Genomic DNA, 25,207 nt, shown 5'->3' with positions numbered 1-25,207 from the left:
ACAAAAATACAACAAAAAAACGGTGAATAATTGAATCAAATTGTTTTGGTAAACATTAGCCACTTGGCAGTTTGCCTATTACGTTTTAACAAATCAAATATATTTTAAGTGCAAAATAACATGTTCACAAATATTACAAGGAACCTATTTAAAGCATCGTAAGAATGTTAAGATCGCGAAAATTTCTCTTTCGAATGCGAATTTCGAATTTTACTGTCCTATTCGAATTTCTGAAAATCAAATGCAAATCGGTGGTTCGACCAGCAAATTAATCTAATCACATTGATTTGGTAAATATATTTCCTAGTTGGCAAGCTGCCTATTACGTTTTGCAAATCAAACACAAGTAATATGCAAATAATTAATATTAATCAGAATCAAGGCAAACTGTGTTTTGTTACATTTGCATGTCAATTAGCTGTGGACTTAAGAAAATAAAGGAATTCAAAGTGATTTGGTAAACCGCGGCCACTTGCCAATTACGTTCATTACGTTTTTCAAGCCAAATATAAAAGGGCACACGTGTAAACTAGATGTACATCATGAACTGAATACAAATAATAAAATTAATACCATGTACATATGTACATAAAACGATGGGTTTTACTCCCAATGTAAATGTTATATCGACAGTTAAAGAGGACCTATTACTCAGTTTTTTTTTTTTTGAACGTTCTTAATTAGTGATCGTGAAATTGGAGTTCTTGAATTTGGGCCCACTGTGCGGAAGTCGACTGCGCAGCATGTGGGATTCACACGCCAGCCAATCGCTTCCAGCGGCGCTTTTCAACTTTCATTAGAAATTATCCGATGCCACGCCCACTTTCGTGGAGCATCCGATTGTGTGTGAGAGTGTGTGTGCTTGTGGGGATATATATTGAAAATTGGATTTAGCGGCAGCGATATCGCCATATCCCCCCGCCTTGGCCATATCGCCCCCCTAATTTTAGCACATCTTAATTCGATAATTGCCAATAATTGCCGTTAATGGAAGAGATGAAACAACAATTGGCGCAACGCCATTGATAAATCGTGGAATATGGCACATTAAATCGGTTATATGATGCATATGAGATATCGGAGATATAGGCTCCCCCCAACAGGTGCAATTGTTTGGGGCAAAGCGACGACAAACAAACGGATGGATGGATGGATGGACAAACAAAACAAAAGCCCCCAACTTTCAATGATTCCCCATATTTGTATGGGCAGAAACAAAAGAGCCAGACAAGCCGTCAAGCAATTTTTATCGTTTCATTTTTAATTTATTAATTATTTATTTGTTTGCTTAAACGAACGACGTCGTTCGTTTATTGTCGTCTCCCATTCGCCTCTCGGTGTTTGTGTCTCAATTTCGGTATTCCGATATGGATGATATATACGGGTAAGAGTAAGTATATTTATGCTGATACACAGATGTATATGATTCTATATATATATATATTCGAGCAATCGAGCTAACCATATCCGCAATGTTTTGGCCTTCTTGCTTCTCGAGAATTTGGCTGGAAACTCGGTCTAAAAAGAACATTTGTTTCGCCATAAAGCGGTTGTTCCTTTCATTTCTCGTTTTTCTGTCAACTTTATGTTTAAACAAAACATATACGTTCTTTTGTGTAAATAAGCCCGAATAAGCTATTGAACGATTTCGGTTCGTTTAACCCGGTTTCAAGGCCAACCTATAACCCACATTTGTTATTCGAAAATAGCTGCTTTTCAAATATATTTGAAACTCTCGTGTTTGGTGCATGTAATTTTTATTTTTTGAGTTTATTTTATTACAATTAAAGTAAATATAATCTTTTATTCCAGAATTGTTTCTACTTTCTATCAAAGCTGTATTATTTACGGACATCTAAATACTACAACATAAGCATAAGATTAAGACTTAAAGTCACGTGTCTTTTAAAACTCCCAAGCTCCGTTCCATACTTAACACTATTATTTTTATTATTTTTAATATTATTCTTAATTTTATTGTTAATTTTTATTGTCCACTCTTTGAACGCCTTTTGCACTGCGCAATTGATCCTAATGGAATAATACCAAAGTGCAGGCCAGCTTCGAACTTGTCGACGTCATCAGGCGGACAAACAGTGCGCTGTTATCAATCTCGTGTATCTCGTGTATATGGTGGATATATACATATATCTATAGATGGGAGGGGGAAGTGGGGTGCAAGTGCCGTGCTGTCCCTCGCTTAATTGTCGATTTATTTATTAGATATCGCCATTCAATGCCCCCACCATCGCCCATTTCAATTAAACACCCAAGACACAATACAATCTGCACTGATCTGCCCCAAGCTGACTCGGTTAGGATCGAGTGCGTATATGTGCATATATGGGTATAGTATAGTAGTGTACATATAGAAGACTGATTCATTTGGCCTCCTTAATGCGTCACCCGGATGCCAATGGGCGATGGGAGATCCGATGCGATGCGATGCGACTTCCAGTCATAATGGCTTATGCAATTATCGTAGGCACCACATGATAGTCTGTAGTATGTAACTACTAGATGGGGCGCTAATTGGAGGCGCGACACGTGCTAGTATCTTCCAGAGCCAAAGGCTATAATCTATAGGCTATATTCTGAACCAGCTCTATTAATCAAATCGGTGTGAAATTGCATAACCTCCGCGCCCAATGACACGAAAAACCCCCAAAAAAAACAAAGACGAAATCCTAACCAGTCATCACAAGATACTTAGCTTATTTGGGCTGACTAACGCGATAGATAAGCCACCGCCCGAGATAAGATAGATGTAGATCTTCAACTCGAAGTCGAGCTATGGAGGAAATATATTCAAATTTGGTCGCAAAGAATTCGACTGGAATGTAACTCGTTTTCCAAACGGTATTTCGAGTAGACTCGAGTATGGTAATAAGGTTTGTGTTGCCTAAAATTGCGTTGTAAGACTAACCAACTGGAACTATGTCGATATATACAGTATTATAAGAGTGAATCATGGAACCATAGTAATCCAGTAGAATCTTTATGGCACATTTTATGATTTCCAGAAAAACAATATCTGCCATGCAGTTGTTCTAATCTAAAGATTCTGACTAACCAACCGAGCGATATTTTCACAGATCTGTGAAATCTTTTGGATCTTTCGGCGATAAGAGTGCGTTAGAATTCGTGGACCATGCTTCGCTGTTTGTGTTTGGCCTTAGCAAATTGCAAATCACTTTACGAGCTCTGCAAACTGTAAATCTAGTGCCATAACTGTGCACATATAGGCTCATTTATCTGGCCGATCCGGCGACACCCATGTGGGTCAGACAGCGACGAATATATACGAGCACGGGTATTTGCCTTAGCGCCCCGGCTACCGCACTTGAATGTTTAATAACCTTTTCAAGTTCACTGCCTCGCTGCGTTGTATCACACAGTAGCCATTGTTTACTGTACTATCCCCCCCACCACCCGCACCATTCCATTCCAATCCAACCGATACCCCGCATTTCATCATCTGCAGCGACGTTTGATACGATTTCGGTCGTCGTTATCGTCTGCGGCCGTTCATTCATTAATTCAATCAATTAATAATGGCTAAGAACAATTAACACTTGGCCAAGCCGCTGTAGATACAGATACAGATACATTTGCGATCGGCAGACCGCTCTGCGCCGGACCCAATTGGTTTCCATCCGCCTCGATCCGCCGATCCAGAGCTCCATCGGTCCATCGATCCATCCAACTCCCATCTGCGACATGTGGTACTATTAGAATAGATTCTTTTTGTTCTTTGCGGATTGTGTTGTGTGAATTGGGATGTCTGGATGCAGATACATATCAGTCTGAAACAATTTAATTAGCTTTTTCTCGAGCTTCTGCGAATTTCCACTTCAGCAGCAGATAGCTAAATTAGAGTGCTAATTTACCTACTCATCCTTAGACAGCGTTCAGCTAATGCAAAAGCCCATTAAATTTCCCTGATTAGATTTTAATTAAAATTGTACGATTTTCGTGGCGTTCAAGTGGCGAACTCAAAATGGGGCAAGGGGTGTGATTCACAGCCTTAAAGTGGAGTACTTTAAATGAAAAATTAAAAAGTTTATTTATGATATTTTTCGGCAGGTAAAGTACATAGATAAAAGCGAGCCATGGAGAAGTTATGAGAGGTGTGAATCACCACCATTGTCAGGATTCTATTTCTATTTCATCAATGTGGATGGGCGATTATTGCACAAAGAGTTGTAAGAATTACTGTGAACATAGTATTTTCGCTCATTTAGCGTAAACAGTTCGTTAATATTGTAAATAATCATTAAACAATTTGAACAGCTGTCATTATTGGCAGTGAAAAGATGTTCGGGTGCTAAGTGCTGGGAATTATAAATATAGATCCCAAGAACCAAGTGTAAGTTTTCGCCGGCCGTTTTGTTTACCAAGTCACAGTTAATTAAACATTAATTTCCCGTCCAGCTCTTCGCAATCATTTGTGAATCGAGATGGCTAAATAATGAACTCAACTAAACGGCATAAATCACACGAGCTCACCAAGCCTCTAATGTATAATTTGCAACAAAAGAAATCTTTAGCCAAATGATGATTGAGTATGGGAAATTCTGATCGTTCCTGTCATTTAAATGGTAATTATTTCCCATGAATAATCAAGCTTTTCTCCTTGTGCACGCGTATTCAGTTAGAGTTCTCTGCGGCGCAACTGGATTTCCTACCCGAAATGCCAATTGCCCAACCCAATCCATTTCAACCCATTTAAGCCCACGCACGCGAGCCAAGAAGTCCACGGCTGAGTCCGCAACGGTACTTCAGTCTAGATCGGGGACCGACAGTTAGGATGGTATCGAATGATATGGGGGTATCGTATCGCGGTATCGTATCGCATCGGTACGCTTTGAATCATTAGCCAGCGCTGTGGCGCAGTCATCAATCTTTCAATTGTCCACGTCCATCCATAGCTTGGCTTAGCCCCTTCGATCCGATCCGATCAGATCCGATCCCAATCGCAACAGAGCCACACGAACAAGTGCCAAAAAACATGGTTGGTGCCGCTGAAAACAACTAGATACTCTTGCATGTATCTAGATTAGAGATGGATTTAATGGCTTGCATAGTTCATAAGACCAAGCATACCACATCAAAATCCAAATTTGTAGGTTAATCGCAAAACTAATCTTGTATTATAACGTTTAAGCATTAGGTGTTATATGATTGGTACCTTGGCGTTTTCAGGCATTTCATTTAGACAACTTCTTTGAATTACCTCTATAAAATATAGAAACTAAACTGAAATTGTCATAACTTTCTAATGATTTATAGAGTTGTTAGAAAATGATGCAATAAGGAAACTAATATTTGCAAATAAATATGATCCTATAAATCTGCTTCCTAATTGCAAGAAATGAAATGGCAATAACCACATCTATATGGTGTGGAAAATGGTGACAAGTACGGAGCTGTGAGCGGAGTACCCCCATTGAGGGTATGTAAATAAATATTGTTGAAAACCGGCAAGTCGGCGACGTCGATGAAAACAGAAATCAGCCCGAAACTGCTTGTTGCCGGTTAAAACTAGAATCGGTGGTTCGGATCGGTGGACCGTTCGGATCGGTTCGGATCGGTTGGGTTTCAATTTTGGCTCGGATTGGATTGGCTTGGCATGGCTTGGCCTGGCCTGGCCTGGCTTGGCTTGGCTTGGGCTGGGCTGGGTTGAGTTGGGTTGGGTTTGGTTTGGTTGGCTTGCGTGCAGGCTGGCCAAGTTAAGACGGGCTCGACTTGGTTATCGGCCCATTAAGACGATTTGCGGGCATCCGTATATCGGACATTGCCAACTAACAAACTGGCCAAAAAGTCGCTGATTTACGGACTTTGGTCCGCACCTGACAAAGAAAATGAATCCCGAACCCCCATGAGGCCACAAATTATTGGCATGGCCGACTAAGAAACGCATTAAGCTGACTTAAATACGATTATGATGAGACGTTCTTTGAGTTTCGGGAGGCTTCTGAAATTTGAAAGGATAACGACTGAGAAATACCCGTTAGGGATGCAAGTTTTTAAATGAATCGAGATACATATATATTATATAATAAAGCTATTTTCTAAGCAGAAAGATCTAAATCTATAAGTCTTGATACTAAATATAACGTCTAGCACTGCTAGTTTTAACAGAATTTATTGTATACAATATATATGCTAACCCAATCACGTGATCTTGTGGGCAATTCTGCTCCCTGAAAATCCGTTCTCCCCACAAATACTGAATATATTTTTTTTCTTTTTTGCAGACAATCACCACGGGTTTGGCAATCGCATACACATAGTGCCACCTCTCGATGGTGTTTTGCGAATCGTGTCGCATAATTTGCAGTGAACCGCAATCGACATAACTCATACGCCGCGTGTCCCAAATGGAGGTTAAGAGCCAGTGCAGTCGGTGCAGTGCCAGTTCGAGTGTCTATAAATAAATCTCTCGATGCAATCGCAAACTGGTCTGGCCACTCGGAATCTCGTGCCCAAAAACACTCGCACGAAACCATACGATCCACTCAGATGCGAAACGAAACGAATCGCAGCGAATCGAAATGGCCTGCAGTTGCATGCCGAAGAACGGCCAAAACGCGTCCACGTCAGTATCAGTATCAGTATATTTCGGCTAAAGTCATTTCTTGGCTGTTTTTGGCAGCACCGATGGTCAAGGACGTACATTAACCAGGGCCCACTGTGCCGCAACGGGCGGGGTACAGTGAAGACAAAGGCCAGACAGACAATTATATAAATGGCCGGCACAGGTAGCTTGCGCGCTGAGTGACCAGAGTAAACAAGAAGACGAGAGGAAAAGCATAACTAAATAAATTAAAACAATTAACAGAAGAAGAACATGGCGATAATATCAGCAAATTACGTTTAAAGCATTTATTTTTACAGCAAAATAAAACGTATCAATAACATAACTTAAAACATTTTGTTAGAAAAGAACTACACTCAAATGAAATATATATCGATATAAAGAAACAAATAAGCGGAAGATCGCACGTTGAAATTCATTAATAAATCGACATTTCGAATTACTTTAGCGCAAAAGTGAGTAGACTGGAAAATAGTAAATTGGCCTGACAGGTTGGTAAAACCTTTCTAAACAGTTTGTTTTTTATCCATATTTCTTAGATTTTTTTTTTTTTGTTGACATTGCTCAGTTGGTTGCACGTGGCGTATGCGCAATATTCTGTGGTCGCTGGTCTTTGGTCTGAAATGTTGAATTAACGGCAGCCACACCCCGAAAACAAGAATGTCGCTTTTTGCTCGGATCCATTTCAATTGCAATTTTTATAACGCTGACCAGCGTTTTTATGCCGCATTTTATTGCCCAACAATGGGAACTGAAATTCGGTTTTTCTCTCTTATCGCAAGGTCGTTCATAAAAACATATATGCATATATGCACAGTTGATCTGGACTGTCCCAGTTGATTGCATTTTATTGATTTTATTATTTTGCGAATATGGCCCATTAAGTTTACAACTTTTCGGCCATCTTTTTAAGCAGCGTAACCATTTACGCTGAAAAATTCACCGATTGATTTATCCCACCCGTCTGGTTGTGCAAAAATTGCACTTGGAATTCGATTTACAACACTTGCGGATATATTCAGAATAAAAAGAAAAGGCTAAATGTTATAAATATAAACATATTGCGAAGGACAAAAGAACCGAGGTCGCTGTAAATATTCACGTGCGTCATTATATTTGGCCAATTATCTCAGGTGTTACGCAAATTTCCAATTAAGCGAGCATTTCGAAGAGAACGCTTTTCTCCCACAATACATCAATGGCACCGCCCCAAACATCCGCCCCCCCAAAAAAAAAAAAAAAACGTTTCACAATCCCAAGAATACTGGGGACCTTGACTATCAAATGCGAACTACATTTCAATGTCGACCAAAAACCGCCCACCAACCCCCCAAAAACACAATGCTACTTCCAGATGCTACAGCTGAGGGTACCACTCGACTCATTCGAGATATTCTAGATACGATATGATACGATCCGATACGATCCGATCCGATCGGATGCAAAGCCGTGCTCGCGACCTTCCCCGTGCCGCCTGCGTTGCCTTTGCCACACGCCACACAAATTGACGTAGTAAACTCTTTCCAACTGGCGGTAAATACCATTTATGTACTTAATATTTATTTATTTTGTATTTTTTTCTCCGTTGTTCGAGTCTCTCAGGGTAAGTTTTCCAAACAATAGCGGGAAAAAATTAGCACAGCTGCTTCAAAAAAAAAAAAAAAAGAAAAAAACCGAAATGCAAACAACACACAAAATTAGAAGAAGAAGAAAATATTGAGCAAAGTACGTGAAAAGCGCGAATACAAATACAAATATTATTGCAAAAAATTAAACAAATAGCGCGGAGGCTGAGAAAACTATTTAGTTTTTTCCAATATAATTCCACAATATTTATTTCCCCCTTCGACGAGCAAATTGCAATTAGCATCAATTTGCGAACTATCTAATTGATAAGCACCATATTTGTTTGCTCTGGCCCAGGTGAAATTCGTAGTCTAAAATTCGTAATCCACATATCTATCTACAATGTATAACGCATAGTGTATGATCCGTAATCGAGACCAGACTTTGCATAGCCTTCCGCGAGCGATCAGTCATCGGGGCAATTAATGTGCGACATTAGAGTGGACCATTAACACGGCGCTGCTAAGTGGCCATCCTCCAACGTCCGTCTGTGCGGTCAAAACCCCTTCAACCCTTGATTAATTATCGCCAATCAATGGGAAGTCGCGTCTTGCGAAACCCCCACATTTCGATGAAATGTGTTTGTGTTTTAATCTAGGAATTGGAATTGGAATGGGAATTGAAATTGGAATTAGTGTTCGTATCGAAAATTGGGGCCGGGGAGGCCTGTCTTTCATATTCGATCTTCTTGGCGGGAGAATCGAATCCGGTTTTCATTTTCGGCTCTTCTGTTGTGGCTTTTATTTCCAGCATTATGACAAATGACTGGCGATCCATCAAAATGTGCCAAACACTTGGTTATTTATGAATGTGGCGTAGCAAATGTCCAACGTTCCCCGTAATTTGGTTCACTTTATTATCTGTCCATATCCCATTTCATGCGACTTTTGGGGCGGAGCGCAGCTATACGTGGAAAGTCCAAGTAATATCTAAATTCAGTCGGAGGGGGTGGCCATTTTAGCACATTAACTAAAACAGACTACCATTTATTGCGCACTAAGTTAGTACGGGATTGTGTATGCATTTTTAGGTGTAAGCCATCAATTACAGATTGTTTAACAATGTTTTTAGCTCAGATTGCTTTTGCCAATTATTATTTGCAGTTAACCCTATTCGATTTGTAATGTAAATTTATAATATGCATGTTTCTTGCCTTTCAAAACGCTAATTAATCTTTTTTTTTGCCAGTCCGCAGTTTCAAAATATTAATTAACTTCTTCTTTGTGGACTCTGTCAATTTGTTACCACTCCCATGTGCAAAATTCTTGTCTAAAAAAATCAAACCGCAACTGAATATTTATTCTGAGGTTAACCAAAAAGACCATAAAATTCAATAAGTTATGGGGACTGTAAAAAGTGTATAAAAATGTAAGTTTGACAGCATTTACAGCAAAAACCATCTGGGCCTCCAAATAGTTATAATTCCGTTCATCTACATAGTATATCTTGTTAACATTTTTTGTGTTGTTCGCATATTTATGCTTCGCCGTTTGCATGTGAATTATTATTAAGTTTTATCTTCGTACCCATACATTTTCCTTGAGGTTTTGCATAAATGTACAAAAAGCATTCGTGTTTACAAATCAATAATGCAAAAATCCGCACGGTGGGCGTAATCAACAACCGTTGCGACCACGCCCTCCCCTTCCTCATCATCAGCATTATGGTCACTTGCACAGTAAATAAAAGTTCAATGTTTGAATACATTAAACTCAAAGACCCAGCCTGGTATGTAGACACATGCTGATAGTATTACTGGAGGTAGGCCAGACTTTATCGAGTGCTTGGAGGTGCTGACAGCCAAATGACCATTTTCAATAACACTCACGTAGCATCCGAGTCGATAAATTACAATAAAAGCGGCGGCGAGGGAGCCACAATTGAAATTTCGTTGGTGCCAGCACGTCCAAAAACAACATTCAACTTTCAACAATCAACAATCAACAATCACCAATCCAGTGGCAGCAACAGAAGCGACAGCAACGGGAGCAGCGAATTGGAAGGTTACCCCTTTGGGTGACCCCACGCATTGCAAATGCACTAAGCATTCTTCGCTGAATGTTTTAATGCTCTTAACTAAACATATTATATTAAAACATATTATATTAACTCGAGAAGGATAAGTGTATGGATGGCAATCAATTAAGAAAATATAAATATTTATAATAACAAGTGATTTGTATACGAAACATAAAAAAGAACTAATAACATCCGATTAGGTGTCAAATATTATGAACTGTTGAATGGCAAATTAAATAATCAATAAGACGGCTTATAATAATAAACACAAATGAGCGTAAGCGAATAAATAAAGAACTCATTTCACAATGAAATTATATAAACACGAGCACCGAAAAAGGCACACAATAGTTTAATGTCTTTACATATTATTTTCTACACAATTGGCGGAACTGCAGGTAGGCCATTTATCATCAATGGATATTGTAGGACAAATTTATCAATATAATCAATTGAACCCCTTTTAAAGGGAATTAGTGCCAGAAACACAAGGCAGACGAGTTTTTCGATGGAAGAAATAATTATATATGTGAAGGCCAAGGAGACGACCAGACATTCTCTGGACTCATGATCGGGTCAAGGGATTTCCCACTCCTATTTATGGGCAGTTCGATGAAATCGATGAAATATTATATCAGGGGGCCCTTATCACAGTGGAAATCACAAGAAATAAAATCAAGACAATTGCGCCAGAACAATAAACATATAATTGTTGACTAAGCCGCTTATTTATAATTCTTTATATTTATACACTTGATTGAGCACTTGGCACGAGCTGTCAACTTCCATGATGATGATGATGATGATGATGATATGCACAAACAATTGAATTTCGGGATGTCTGAGGATGATCTTCAAGTGATCCAAAATCGCCATCTTTTCTGGCAGGCCTTAAATCATCGCGGTGATTCCCCCGTCTATTTGCATGACTCACCGCCGCAAATAAGAATAATAATTTTTAATCAAACCTCGATAAGCATTTCGAGTTGCATTTTTATTTCTTAATTAATTGGCTTCTCGTCTAGATTTGTTTGTTCATCGAAAACATCAAGAAGTGCAGACGTCATACATTGGAAAACAAGATATGAGGCAGTGAGTATTTGAATATATTTCGGTGTTCACTTAAAGAAATATTAGTCACTTTGCGAAGCATACAGCAGGTAAACAAATAGTTATGGAATATTTAGTAATTACTTCTTATCAAAAATAGAAATAACCCTTCAAACTCATGACTCGTAAATAGATAGCACTGCCTTATTCGGTCAATTAAACAAATTGTTTCAAATCAAGTTTATCTTTATTGATTGTTTATAGTTCGATCTATTGGCGGCAATTAAAACTTTGGGGAAAACCTCATTCACCAGACTCTGCCAAAATGATAACGTCGCTAAACGATAAGAATCGAGGGATGATAACACTAATAAGTTCCAATTATCGATGGGTATTGATGGCATAATGTGGGGAAATGTTTTGAAAACAAGAAATAAATGTTTAGTGATCATCTGCCTTAATAATATACTATATAACTATATATAACTATAAATAACTATTAAGTTAATAATAATATAACTATTTAACTTAAATGTTATGCTTCAAAAACTTTGTTTATTGAATTTGAATACGAATAAATCATACTTTAATTTGCGCCGCAACAATTAGTTTTTTTTTTGCCAAACGGTTAGTATCGGTTTGTTTTTCGGTTTAGGAATTTGTCCAAAACGATTTCGAGAGCACAATGTTTGCTGTTGAGCAGGTGGGTTTGAAGTGGCAAACGGGGGTGTTTAGGGGTTGAGGAGGGGGCCTAGAGGGGGCGGTGAAGCGACCTGAGCCGGGGTTTTGAACTGGCTTGGCTGCCTTACCCGTTCACCTTGTAAATCAGCGCCACATACTAAAAATACCAGTGATCCGGGCTCTTTTGTTGTTGTTGCTGCTGCTGCTGCTGTTTGTTTTCGGCCAGTATTTGTTATTGTTTTCATTATTGTTTCTGCAGTCGGCCGACTGGAAGTTGGCCAACGAGCAACGACTTTAGCCTGAACCGCTTCTAATAGTTTATAATTTGAGCCAAACCTGTCGGCCATTTTGCTTGCAAATTTTTATATGTCTCGGATTTTGTTTATGTTTTCGATTTCGGAGTTCTTCGAACTCGTCGGGGTTTTTGAGATCTCATGAAAAATTGCCCAACCCGCTGACAACAGAAGAAGCGCCATCACTGAGCGAAAAATGCCACACAAAAAAAAAAGAAGGCAAAAAAAACCAAAAAAAAAGGCCATCTGGTGAACGATAAGAGGAGCCGAGAGTTTTTTGCCATTGCGGAAGCTATATTTATACGAGTGTTTTATTTCTTTTTTTGAATACCCTAAAAATAGGTATTTTCATCTAGAAAATCATGGCATAAACTATAACTTTGGTATCCCAAACAAAAGTAACTTACAGGATATTTAAAAATGTGCAAGAGTTACATATATTTATTTTTTACCATATATGATTTCTGTGCTAATGAAGAACCTTGGTATCCCAAACTTGAATTGCTGCTATCAAAAATATTTATACCATCTAGAAATAGTATCTAGTATCCCAAACTATGTAATTTGCAATTTTCACACTTTTAGGTTTGTTACTAAAACTATTTGAATTATATCCGGATAGGGTATATGAATGAATACACTCAAGATGAGCTTCTCTTCTCGTTTTTTGGCAAAAACGTGCCCGAGTCCGTTGCCCGTTGACCGATTTGTTTACCTCGGCAAAAAAGAACCCGAGGAGCATCATCAGCAGCGGCATAAAGAATATTTAATAAGATGTGTCTTCAGATTCAAAGTGTCCACGTCGCCAGAAGCAGCAACAAAGCCACAAGCCTAGGTTTTTAGGATCGGCGTTTGAGAGGCGGTATATAAGATTGTGAATATATGTATATACCTATCTGCTATATAAGTGGTGTGCGTGCACATGGCATTATTATTACTATTATCTGTGGAACCGGCTGACAAGAGTGTCTCATTCGGATTCTCAGGGTTGGCAGTTTCTTGATCCGCACAGCGCCTGCTCGCAGTTCCTGCTTTTATGCTCTTTATGTTTCTATTATTTTAATATACCCACTTTTTGCCACACATCCAAGTGATTCTGTGCAGGTGGAGCGGCGCTGTAAGTGGATTCCAATTAGAACGCCGACTCCACTCCGCTTTCAATTTGCCAATTGGCCTTGGGTCAGCCGCACGTTTCTGCAGCGGCCAGTGAGCGAGATAGCACTATGGGCTTGGAAAGAGAGAGCAGGTGAGCAGATGGTCTGGGGGGCACCAAATAATAATGAACATTGAATAGTAGCGAAAATATGGAAAATATCACGCATACGCCACGTTGTTCCGCACTTGCCGTTAATTGGACATGTGAATAAAAGAATGTTGTTAAGTTAACGCACCAAACTATATATTATTAAATTGCAACAAATTTGCAGGTAAATACAAAGGGTTATCTAGGTTTATTACTCATGCGACATGTTGTACGGGTAAAATAGTTATATGGTTATAGTTACTTCCACCTAGGTAGCAATTCATATTACACTATCATATCTTTTACAAATCTTCGTTTGCTGTCCACCCTAATGACTTAAGTGTAATAGAGTAAAGGAAGTCAGCCAGAACTGATCGACACTTGTTCTAAGACTATGTCAGCTGGGCCAAGTGTAATTCATTCTGTTTAAGAATAGCCTTGCGACCAAGTTTAGCAACAATACGATATTGCAACTCATGATTAGCAGGGTCGCCCGGTCAGAGCCATAAATCAGCGCTGGAAATCGTTAATAATATATAATAGTGGAAATAGCAAAGCGACACTGCGGATTGTCTCTCCTCGTCTAAGCATTCTTTGCGGATTATCCAACTGACATAAAGCGACTTTCTCCCCATCTCTCCAATCCTTTCACCTTCTCAACATCTGCCACTTTCATCTGTCATTTTCAATCAATTCTCACCCCTCTCAATCACATTCCAACTTTTAACGACTCTCGATTTCTGTACAATCAATTAGATCGAAAATGTTTTAGAAGAACATTAAGAGGCTTTTAGTGGCTTACGAAATGGTATACTCTACCAAGTAGCTGGTAAATATGAGTTGTCCTCACTTTTGAATTCGGTCTACCTTTTGTCTGGGGTTAAAAGCAGTTATTGTGATTAGGAAATAAGTGGAACCCAAAGTTAATATAGAAGTATTTATTCTTTTTCTTAAGTAGTGGCAAACTAACTTGAAATGCCTTACCAGTCTATATATACATATATTCATAAAGTATCCATAAGTCATTCGAACTGCCCAACCATGTAGCACTTACTTTGTTGGTCACTTGGTGGAGCTTATTCGGTGTGAACCTGTTACAGAGTTGGGCTTAAGTGGAGACCATGGCGGTGGCATTCCTGAGACCCCAAAGCCGCACCCGCAAACGCTTTCCATCTCGATCGGATACTCTATTCTCCAGTATCCATTCTCCTCTTACGATCTGGGAAATACGTTAATCTGGGAGAGAGAGATCAATTAAGACAGGTGATTGCTTGGCCGGCAATTAAATTCTTGACGGGCTCTAATGTATGTCCATAGTGTTAATTGCCAATGACTGACTCAATTCAATTAAAATGTCTATATCCGACTCTTACCTCAGCAGCGCTGCCAGGTGCCAGTGGCAATTTGAGGGGGGTCTTCGAAAGGAAAACCGGGCACCACACAATCCAGTTGAATCCAGTAAGCCGCCAGCAGTATTCTGACCACCATGTCGGATACACAATCTCTGCTCTTTGTGGTCAAGGAAAAGATGGCGCAATCCATGGAGCTTGTATTAAAAATTTTAACAGGCCTGCTGAAAAATTATTTTTCAAATTTCATACCTTTCCGTTCTTGAAAAACACTAAGATGCTGCCTAAGAAACTTTCCAGTGGCATTTCATTTAGGAAAACCTATAGAGTATCCTTAGGATGTCTAATGGAATATACCGTGGGATGCCAAATGAGGAGTGTCATACTTCGTTGAGTTTGTTTTTTAAATTCCAATCGATATGCATTCAAGTTTGGGAATTATAGGATTTTTCAATTTTTCGCAAATTTTGATGATAGTACCCCTTACAAAAAATGCGAAAATTTGGTCAAAAATCGGTATTTTGATCAAAACATTCACAAGAATGACCCAAATATGGAATGTCATTATTCGTTGCGTTTGTTTTTTAAGCCCCAATCGATTTGCATTCAAATTTTATTCTAAGCAAGAAAAAGGGTGAAAGCGTTAAAGATGGGTCAGTGGAATAAAGTGGATTGTAGGAAGTTAAGCAGACCGTCTAGAGAATAATACAAAGGAAAAGGAAACAGAAAAAACGACAAAATGGACAAAGAAGTGCAAGTGGAACTACCCAAAACGTGGAGCTTGTTTAAGGTTATGTTGAGGATGTTATTAGAGGATGATTGAAAGACAAATAGTATACAATTATGCTATTTATACGTCGCAATAGTTAGATTTAATAGAGATTAGATCATAGAGATTAATAGATTTTTGCTGATTACCAAGATTTCAAATTTTGAAAAATGTTGGAGCTTTTGTTGTACATTTCGTCGTGCTAACTTTTTATCCCTGTCCTTGCACAGCCAGCCGGAGTAGTTGGCCATGATTTAGTGCCCTAATCTTATTCGGTTCTCATTCGTTGCCTTTCAGTCAGTCAGCCCCTTTGACTTGAGCAAAGCAGTTATTTTTACATTCTCTCTGAGATCTTTATAAATTTCGAAAATTTCTTTGTACAAACTTACCTAATTTCGCCATGAAAATCTTCGAAGGGATCGGTAATCAGTTTTGCCGCGTTGTGCGCAACAAGCTAATAATACCCCTATCATTTTGCGAAACAAGCTCCGATTGGAAATTCTCGAGCAGTCACGAGGCAATGGTATTCTTCTGTACCTTCGGCTTCAGTATCCTTGGCGTGGTTAGTAAATGGAAGCCCTCTATTGTTTGGTGGGCAGCAAGTAAAGGACTAATTACACCTAACCCAAATTCGCAGATATTCCATTTTATAGATTTCATGAACCTTTTCTTCGGAGCGATGCGTTTGGGGCCAATCAGAATCTTGACAAACAAAAACTTTTTAATGCTGACAGCGTGGTTATTAGTGATATACGCCATGGTATTTGTAAGTACAAAAGCACTTTAAATATATTAGCTTATATATTGTACCATTATTTAACATCGTACTAAATTACTGCAACTATTGTTTTCATCCAGATCAAGCCGTGTTTCGTATATCCCTATCTTGGGCTTTCTGGCATCATCTTGACCATCGATTTGTTCGTCCTGGTATTAGATATCGTGCGACGTGTCAGGATATCACTGGACCGCAAGGTGACCATTTGGAATATGATGCTCAACTTGTGCTTTGTTGTTTACGTACAGGCGATCCTTAACAAACAGAATTTTTAGTCAAGTTATAGCCAAAAAAGCCAATTTGAAAATTTAGTTTGTTACATAAATTGTTTCCCAGATTTTTTGTAAAAAAAAATAATCTGTATTTTGATCAAATCATTCACAAGAATGGCCCAAATATGGAATGTCATACCTCGTTGAGTTTGTTTCTTAAATCCCAATCGAATTGCATTCAAGTTTTGGAATTCTAGGATGTTTAAATTTTTTGCAAATTTTGATTACAAAATATGCGAAAATTTGGTCAAAAATTAATTTTACAAAATCCGTTTAAAAATGAAAGGGGTGATTAGTATTGGTTGTGATGAGTATAATTTGGTACTCCTTTTTGCTGTGAGACGATTTTTAGTCAAATTATAGCCAAAAAAGCCAACTTGAAAATTGAGTTTTTTACGAAAATTGTTTCCCAGATTTTTTGTGCAAAAAATATTTGGTATTTTGATCAAAACATTCACAAGAATGACCCAAATATGGAATGTCATACCTCGTTGAGTTTGTTTTTTTAAATTCCAATCGATTTGAATTCAAGTTTGGGAATTCTAGGATATTTAAATTATTCGCAAATTTTGATGATGGTACCCCTTACAAAAAATGCGAAAATTTGGCCAAAAATTATTTTACAAAATCCGTTTAAAAATTATAGGGGTGATTAGTATCGGTTGTGAGGAGTACAAATTGGTACTCCTTTTTGCTGTGAGACGATCTTTAGTCAAGTTATAGCCAAAAAACCCAACTTGAAAATTGAGTTTTTTACAAAAATTGTTTCCCAGATTTTTTGTGCAAAAAATATTTGGTATTTTGATCAAAACATTCGAAATAATTATCCAAATATGGAATGTCATACCTCGTTGAGTTTGTTTCTTAAATCCCAATCGAATTGCATTCAAGTTTTGGAATTCTAGGATGTTTAAATTTTTTGCAAATTTTGATGATGGTACCCCTTACAAAAAATGCGAAAATTTGGCCAAAAATTAATTTAACAAAATCAGTTTAAAAGTGAAAGGGGTTGTTAGTATTGGTTGTAAGGAGTACAAAATGGTACTCCTTTTTGCGCTGTGACCATTTTTAGTCAAGTTATAGCCAACAACGCCAATTTGAAATTTCATTTTTTTGCCAAAAATATTTTCCCAGATTTTTTGTAAAAAAAATATTTGGTATTTTGATCAAAACATTCGAAATAATTACCCAAATATGGAATGTCATACCTCGTTGAGTTTGTTTCTTAAATCCCAATCGAATTGCATTCAAGTTTTGGAATTCTAGGATGTTTAAATTTTTGCAAATTTTGATTACAAAATATGCGAAAATTTGGCCAGAAATTAATTTTACAAAATCCGTTTAAAAATGAAAGGGGTGATTAGTATTGGTTGTGATGAGTATAATTTGGTACTCCTTTTTGCTGTGAGACGATCTTTAGTCAAGTTATAGCCAAAAAACCCAACTTGAAAATTGAGTTTTTTACAAAAATTGATTCCCAGATTTTTTGTGCAAAAAATATTTGGTATTTTGATCAAAACATTCGAAATAATTACCCAAATATGGAATGTCATACCTCGTTGAGTTTGTTTCTTAAATCCCAATCGAATTGCATTCAAGTTTTGGAATTCTAGGATGTTTAAATTTTTTGCAAATTTTGATGATGGTACCCCTTACAAAATATGCGAAAATTTGGCCAAAAATTAATTTTACAAAATAAGTTTAAAAATGAAAGGGGTGATTAGTATTGGTTGTGATGAGTATAATTTGGTACTCCTTTTTGCTGTGAGACGATTTTTAGTCAAGTTATAGCCAAAAAAGCCAACTTGAAAATTGAGTTTTTTACGAAAATTGTTTCCCAGATTTTTTGTGAAAAAAAAAATCGGTATTTTGATCATAACATTCACAAGAATGACCCAAATATGGATTGTCATACCTCGTTGAGTTCGTTGTTTAAATTCTAATCGATTTGCATTCAAGTTTGGGAATTCTAGGATATTTAAATTTTTCGCAAATTTTGATGCTGGTACCCCTTACAAAATATGCGAAAATTTGGCCAAAAATTAAATTTACAAAATCCGTTTAAAAATGATAGGGGTGATTAGTATTGGTTGTGAGGAGTACAAATTGGTACTCCTTTTTGCTGTGAGACGATTTTTAGTCAAGTTATAGCCAAAAAAGCCAACTTGAAAATTGAGTTTTTGGCCAAAATAGTTTTCCAGATTTTTTGTGAAAAAAAATAATAGCTAATTAGATCAAAACTTTGAAATTACTGAACCAAATATGGAATGTCATACCTCGTTGAGTTTGTTTTTTAAATTCCAATCGATTTGCATTCAAGTTTGGGAATTCTAGGATATTTAAATTTTTCGCAAATTTTGATGATGGTACCCCTTACAAAATATGCGAAAATTTGGCCAAAAATTAAATTTACAAAATCCGTTTAAAAATGATAGGGGTGATTAGTATTGGTTGTGAGGAGTACAAATTGGTACTCCTTTTTGCTGTGAGACGATTTTTAGTCAAGTTATAGCCAAAAAAGCCAACTTGAAAATTGAGTTTTTGGCCAAAATAGTTTTCCAGATTTTTTGTGAAAAATAATAATAGCTAATTAGATCAAAACTTTGAAATTACTGAACCAAATATGGAATGTCATACCTCGTTGAGTTTGTTTTTTAAATTCCAATCGATTTGCATTCAAGTTTGGGAATTCTAGGATATTTAAATTTTTCGCAAATTTTGATTTGATGACCTTACAAAAAATGCGAAAATTCGGCCAAAAATTAATTTAACAAAATCAGTTTAAAAGTGAAAGGGGTTGTTAGTATTGGTTGTAAGGAGTACAAAATGGTACTCTTTTTTGCTCTGTGACCATTTTTAGTCAAGTTATAGCCAAAAACGCCAATTTGAAATTTCATTTTTTTGCCAAAAATATTTTCCCAGATTTTTTGTAAAAAAAATATTTGGTATTTTGATCAAAACATTCGAAATAATTACCCAAATATGGAATGTCATACCTCGTTGAGTTTGTTTTTTAAATCCCAATCGAATTGCATTCAAGTTTTGGAATTCTAGGATGTTTAAATTTTTTGCAAATTTTGATTACAAAATATGCGAAAATTTGACCAAAAATTAATTTTACAAAATCCGTTTAAAAATGAAAGGGGTGATTAGTATTGGTTGTGATGAGTATAATTTGGTACTCCTTTTTGCTGTGACACGATTTTTAGTCAAATTATAGCCAAAAAAGCCAACTTGAAAATTGAGTTTTTTACAAAAATTGTTTCCCAGATTTTTTGTGAAAAAAAAAATCGGTATTTTGATCAAAACATTCACAAGAATGACCCAAATATGGAATGTCATTATTCGTTGCGTTTGTTTTTTAAGCCCCAATCGATTTGCATTCAAATTTTATTCTAAGCAAGAAAAAGGGTGAAAGCGTTAAAGATGGGTAAAGTGGATTGTAGGAAGTTAAGCAGACCGTCTAGAGAATAATACAAAGGAAAAGGAAACAGAAAAAACGACAAAATGGACAAAGAAGTGCAAGTGGAACTACCCAAAACGTGGAGCTTGTTTAAGGTTATGTTGAGCGGCATATTTCCTCCCCTTTTGTGTCTCTTTATATTATTAGAGGATGATTGAAAGACAAATAGTATACAATTATGCTATTTATACGTCGCAATAGTTAGATTTAATAGAGATTAGATCATAGAGATTAATAGATTTTTGCTGATTACCAAGATTTCAAATTTTGAAAAATGTTGGAGCTTTTGTTGTACATTTCGTCGTGCTAACTTTTTATCCCTGTCCTTGCACAGCCAGCCGGAGTAGTTGGCCATGATTTAGTGCCCTAATCTTATTCGGTTCTCATTCGTTGCCTTTCAGTCAGTCAGCCCCTTTGACTTGAGCAAAGCAGTTATTTTTACATTCTCTCTGAGATCTTTATAAATTTCGAAAATTTCTTTGTACAAACTTACCTAATTTCGCCATGAAAATCTTCGAAGGGATCGGTAATCAGTTTTGCCGCGTTGTGCGCAACAAGCTAAATATACCCCTATCATTTTGCGAAACAAGCTCCGTTTGGAAATTCTCGAGCAGTCACGAGGCAATGGTATTCTTCTGTACCTTCGGCTTCAGTATCCTTGGCGTGGTTAGTAAATGGAAGCCCTCTATTGTTTGGTGGGCAGCAAGTAAAGGACTAATTACACCTAACCCAAATTCGCAGATATTCCATTTTATAGATTTCATGAACCTTTTCTTCGGAGCGATGCGTTTGGGGCCAATCAGAATCTTGACAAACAAAAACTTTTTAATGCTGACAGCGTGGTTATTAGTGATATACGCCATGGTATTTGTGAGTACAAAAGCACTTTAAATATATTAGCTTATATATTGTACCATTATTTAACATCGTACTAAATTACTGCAACTATTGTTTTCATCCAGATCAAGCCGTGTTTCGTATATCCCTTTCTTGTGCTTTCTGGCATCACTTTGGCCATCGATTTGTTCGCCCTGGTATTAGATATCGTGCGACGTGTCAGGATAACACTGGACCGCAAGGTGACCATTTGGAATATAATGCTCAACATGTGCTTTGTTTTTTACGTACGGGCGATCCTCAACAATCAGGACTACTTTTAGCTTACGATGCGTTCTATGATGATAAGCCAAGTTATTAGACACATTCGTTTTTGTTTTTTTGTTGTTAAAAACATATAAATACTTACACATTTCTGAAAAATAAAACCACTAACATCGCATATCAAGGAGATCTGAATAAAATTATACAATTATTTTCCGTTCAATGGAAAGCCAAATAATGCATACAACCTGCTAAACGAAATTTCTTTCTGCTCTAATTTACAGGCAAATTTGAAAGAAACTTGTCAAACAAACAATAAAATCGGTTATTGGTTGTACATTGCGCAAATTGATATCAACCTCTAATTGCATATTAATTAACCGCGAACTTGGCGAAAATTTTCCACCAGCGCAAAATGAAAAGGCCGAATCGAAATATTTGCTGTTCGCAGGTAAATGCTAGAAAACCGAATCGAAAGGTTCAATAAAAAGCAATTGCCAGGGAATTTTTCAGCACCGGACTCAACCAGATATTGAATTTGCCATCCAGAATCCGAACTTGCCAGCCGTAAATGGCAATTTAACGCCCGGCATCCGAAAACTTTTATGGCCCACTGTAAACACCCCGCTAATCAATTGTGCAAATGTGACATTTTTGAGGGGCCATTTCTTGTTTGCCGAGTGTCTTACATTTTATTATTTGCCATGGTCGACTGGCTTTTGGCAACTGCCGCACAGCCGCCACTGGGTGTGTGTATAATCATTGGCCATCAGGGGTTAAGGGGTTAAGGGGGTTAAGAACTGACGCCCGGGTGGCTGCAGCCAATTTGCTTTAACACTTTGAGACAAAGCGCACAAAGGAAGACTTAACGCTTTCGAGCTCGAGCTGGAAGGTACGAGACCTACACTGCCACAAAAAAGGAACGCATTTCGAGTAATATTTGGTCTCATAATTCACTTTTCCATTTGTTGCGAAGCATTTTTAATATACGGAAAACGTGTCGGCTTATTTCATATTTCCTAAAAATGAAAAAAAAAAAACATTTTCTAGAAATCATTTTTCCATATTTAATTTAATAATATCCAACGATAGACATATAATTTGTTTATTGTCTATAAATCAAGAACCTTGATTTGGCATAATTTTAAACGAGTTTCTAATCAAATCAATTTGGCAAAAAAAGAAAGAACGAACCAAAAAGAGATCGAGTTCATTAAGACTTAATTAGAAGGAAAATATGTTGCGATGAATCATCATCACTAAATATAATTGGTGATCCTTTCATGCAAAGTTTATTTAAAACCCCTTAACGCTTTATAAAGATTTGTTAGTTATGCAAATTCCAATGCAAAATTCAAGATCAAGAACGCAAATGCTGCAGATTGAATTAATAGAACGTTGGCTCAGTTCCCAAACAACTCAATTGCCTAATATTAAATTCAAAACTTTTATTCCATTTTGAAACGTATTTGAAAACTAATAACGTAATTGAGCGCCGTCTGAAAGCATTCAATTTGATTTGCTGCATCGTTAACTGATTCTCTAATTCGCCACAATCCGTGTCACATCGAAAATAATATCTAATTGAGCCAATCAGAAGAGATACAGATACTCGATCGTTCTGAGTCGGACATGGATATGGATGTGGATGCACTGATTTGGATGAGGGATCCCTGCACTTCCTAATTACTCAATCAACTGGGATCGCCACTGGGGCATGATCGCGTCCAGTGATCTAAATGATCAGCGATCGGATTGCAGCATCGGCTTCCCGCACAGCCGCTGTATCGTTTACACAATGATACCCATAGTCGTGGGCAATTAGGGGATGGATGTAATTACGGGCCAAATTACCCGGCAGCCGAAAGGGAATCTGCCAGTCCCGGCTAGAGTCTGACAACCTTCGTCAGCGCTTGCATGATTGCCATATTTAGCTAATCTATCAATTATTGCATACAACTAATTGAAAATGGTTTAGGCAAATAATAAAGACAAGTCAGCGAAGCATGTCCAAGTCGAGGTCACGTGATCCGTAGCTCCGTGATCCGGAATCCGTGACTGTCTGGGAATTTTCGACATTACACAAGTGTGGTGGTAGGAAGTGCTTATCGAGCGTTTAGAATATTATTTTTTTTTTAGCTAGTAAATGTGGGTTCCTGCCAAATTCAGATTGAATAAAATAATAATAAGCATGGCTGAGTATTTAATAGACATGGCTAAATGCTAATAATTGTTTTTAGCCAACTTAAGCGCACCGCCGTCGAGTCTTGGCCATCGAATCCGGAGTCTTCTATTTGCGTGTCGACTTCGCATTCACTTGTTTGCCTTTTTGCGCATTAAAATTTGCTATTTATTTATTTGTTCCTGAAAGTATTATTTATTTAATTAATTTAATACCCTTCTCATTTATTTATTTGCTTAATAAACGAAATGCGAACGGCGAACGGCAAATGGCCCACGATGTGTACTCCGCGTGTTTGCTCTTCTCATTTTGATTAAATGCTGTTCTGTATTTAATCAAATGAGAGTGGGTGGCAATGGGTGGGTGGTGGTGGTGGTTTCGTTTTGGAGCGTAGATGAAATGTCAACGACTTGCGACAAATTAAAAGTGCAACGCCAGGCAGCAGGAAATGATTGTGGGCTGAATGCCCTCGATAGGGAATTTCCAAGGAATCTCGGTGCATTTATAATACATTTTGATTTTTAAAGGAAAGTGAGACAAAGCAACTAATTATATGTAATTAAGTGCGCCATGTCTAAAATATCATCTTCAAAATGGTTAAAATTTACAAATAACTAATGTAAGAAACGACGCATTGAAATCTGCAAACAGGGCGTATGCGTTATATTAGCAAGAGTGTTAACTTTAGCAAATATTTACTTGTTTTTGTGGCAATCCGGGAAAACAAACCCATTTTATGGCTTAAAAAATACTATGCAACAGTGTTAAGCCGCTATTAAATCTAAAAATAATTTAGGTACACGATTTGTTCCTGCATTTAATCGTAGGGATTGCATTGTTGATTTCTGTTTTCGAAGTGAAAATGCATCCCATGGTCAACAGTTTGGAGTGCAAACAGGCAAATAAACAGAACGAGCGGACAAACAATGTTTATAGAGTTATATACAAAACAGTAGCCAAGTAGCCTGTTTGCACATCGTTCAGATCCACACTTCTATAGCTGTTTCAATATGTGCATATGATGTATATATAGTAAGTATATGCATGTCGCTAAAATGCACGAATTAGGCGCTTTATCTATGGCATTTATATAACAAAAAGTAGAAGTAAACAATAGGAAGATATAAGAAGAGCAGCGAGAAATGTTACGAAATGCAAATAAATACACTGCGTTTTTATCTCCAGCTCCAGATACAGTATCTGCATCCGTAGTTATACAAAATAATAAATGCACCTACTTAGATTTAAATACTCGCACATCAATCTCAAAGAGCTTGCGTGCTGTGCCCTTTCAGAACAGAATTCGACGTTAGTTGTCTATTTCTATAATTGGTGGGAGTTATATCCATTAGGCTTTATCGTGCACTGATAATGACAGACTGTGAAAATAATTAGTTTTGATTAAATACGAACGTGGTTGTTTAGAAATTTGATAACATCTTTATGCCGAGTTTAGCATTGGCAAGAAACTATTGTGTGCGGCCCTGAATTAAAAATAGATTTCAAATAGAATCAATCAACTTTCGAATCTGTCAAACAAACTAATGTAACTTGTAGCAATGTAACTGGAAGTACTAATGGAGATATTACCTATGTAATTTAATATAGTTCAGAAAATATATAGTTCATGGAATGAGATACTGTTGTCTGATCCTTGAGGCAGCTGTACGAATCTTAAAATCATTTCACAGGATGTCCTTTAAATGGATTACTTTCTAATACTCTTCTCTCTTAACCTCTCGATAATGGGTTAATGTGCACTGATATAACCGATATACTG

General features: G+C 37.3%; 2 protein-coding genes across 3 annotated transcripts; both read left to right on the top strand.

Annotated features, from left to right (window-relative positions):
* The first annotated feature begins 15,903 nt into the window (after window positions 1-15,903).
* On the top strand, window positions 15,904-16,788 carry LOC6726204. 2 transcript variants are annotated; one of them, XM_016172461.3, is made up of 4 exons: window positions 15,904-16,053; window positions 16,118-16,193; window positions 16,269-16,397; window positions 16,490-16,787. In XM_016172461.3, exons 2-4 carry the CDS (start codon window positions 16,152-16,154, stop codon window positions 16,682-16,684), a joined length of 366 nt encoding a protein of 121 aa, XP_016022778.1. In that variant the 5' UTR covers window positions 15,904-16,053; window positions 16,118-16,151; the 3' UTR covers window positions 16,685-16,787. The 2 variants fall into 2 exon arrangements, with proteins under 2 accessions (XP_016022778.1, XP_016022779.1); XM_016172462.3 differs by having other exon boundaries at window positions 15,985-16,193; window positions 16,490-16,788.
* A 3,744-nt stretch (window positions 16,789-20,532) lies between these two features.
* LOC6726205 lies at window positions 20,533-21,423 on the top strand. Its single transcript, XM_002107144.4, has 3 exons — window positions 20,533-20,810; window positions 20,886-21,014; window positions 21,107-21,423. Exons 1-3 carry the CDS (start codon window positions 20,649-20,651, stop codon window positions 21,302-21,304), a joined length of 489 nt encoding a protein of 162 aa, XP_002107180.3. The 5' UTR covers window positions 20,533-20,648; the 3' UTR covers window positions 21,305-21,423.
* The last annotated feature ends 3,784 nt before the right edge of the window (window positions 21,424-25,207 follow it).

Source organism: Drosophila simulans, chromosome X (assembly GCF_016746395.2).
Source record: "Drosophila simulans strain w501 chromosome X, Prin_Dsim_3.1, whole genome shotgun sequence".
Taxonomy (NCBI): domain Eukaryota; kingdom Metazoa; phylum Arthropoda; class Insecta; order Diptera; family Drosophilidae; genus Drosophila; species Drosophila simulans.
Note: the sequence above shows the minus strand (reverse complement) of the source record. Positions and strands in the feature narration are given on the sequence as shown.

What these genes read in the sequence shown, in the direction of transcription:
- LOC6726204 (XM_016172462.3), top strand. Translation starts at nt 16,032, where the DNA reads ATGAAAATCTTCGAAGGGATCGGTAATCAGTTTTGCCGCGTTGTGCGC. An exon ending in GCTTCAGTATCCTTGGCGTG is followed by an intron (nt 16,194 to 16,268) that starts GTTAGTAAATGG and finishes CCAAATTCGCAG; the next exon opens with ATATTCCATTTTATAGATTT. An exon ending in TGATATACGCCATGGTATTT is followed by an intron (nt 16,398 to 16,489) that starts GTAAGTACAAAA and finishes GTTTTCATCCAG; the next exon opens with ATCAAGCCGTGTTTCGTATA.
- LOC6726205 (XM_002107144.4), top strand. Translation starts at nt 20,649, where the DNA reads ATGAAAATCTTCGAAGGGATCGGTAATCAGTTTTGCCGCGTTGTGCGC. An exon ending in GCTTCAGTATCCTTGGCGTG is followed by an intron (nt 20,811 to 20,885) that starts GTTAGTAAATGG and finishes CCAAATTCGCAG; the next exon opens with ATATTCCATTTTATAGATTT. An exon ending in TGATATACGCCATGGTATTT is followed by an intron (nt 21,015 to 21,106) that starts GTGAGTACAAAA and finishes GTTTTCATCCAG; the next exon opens with ATCAAGCCGTGTTTCGTATA.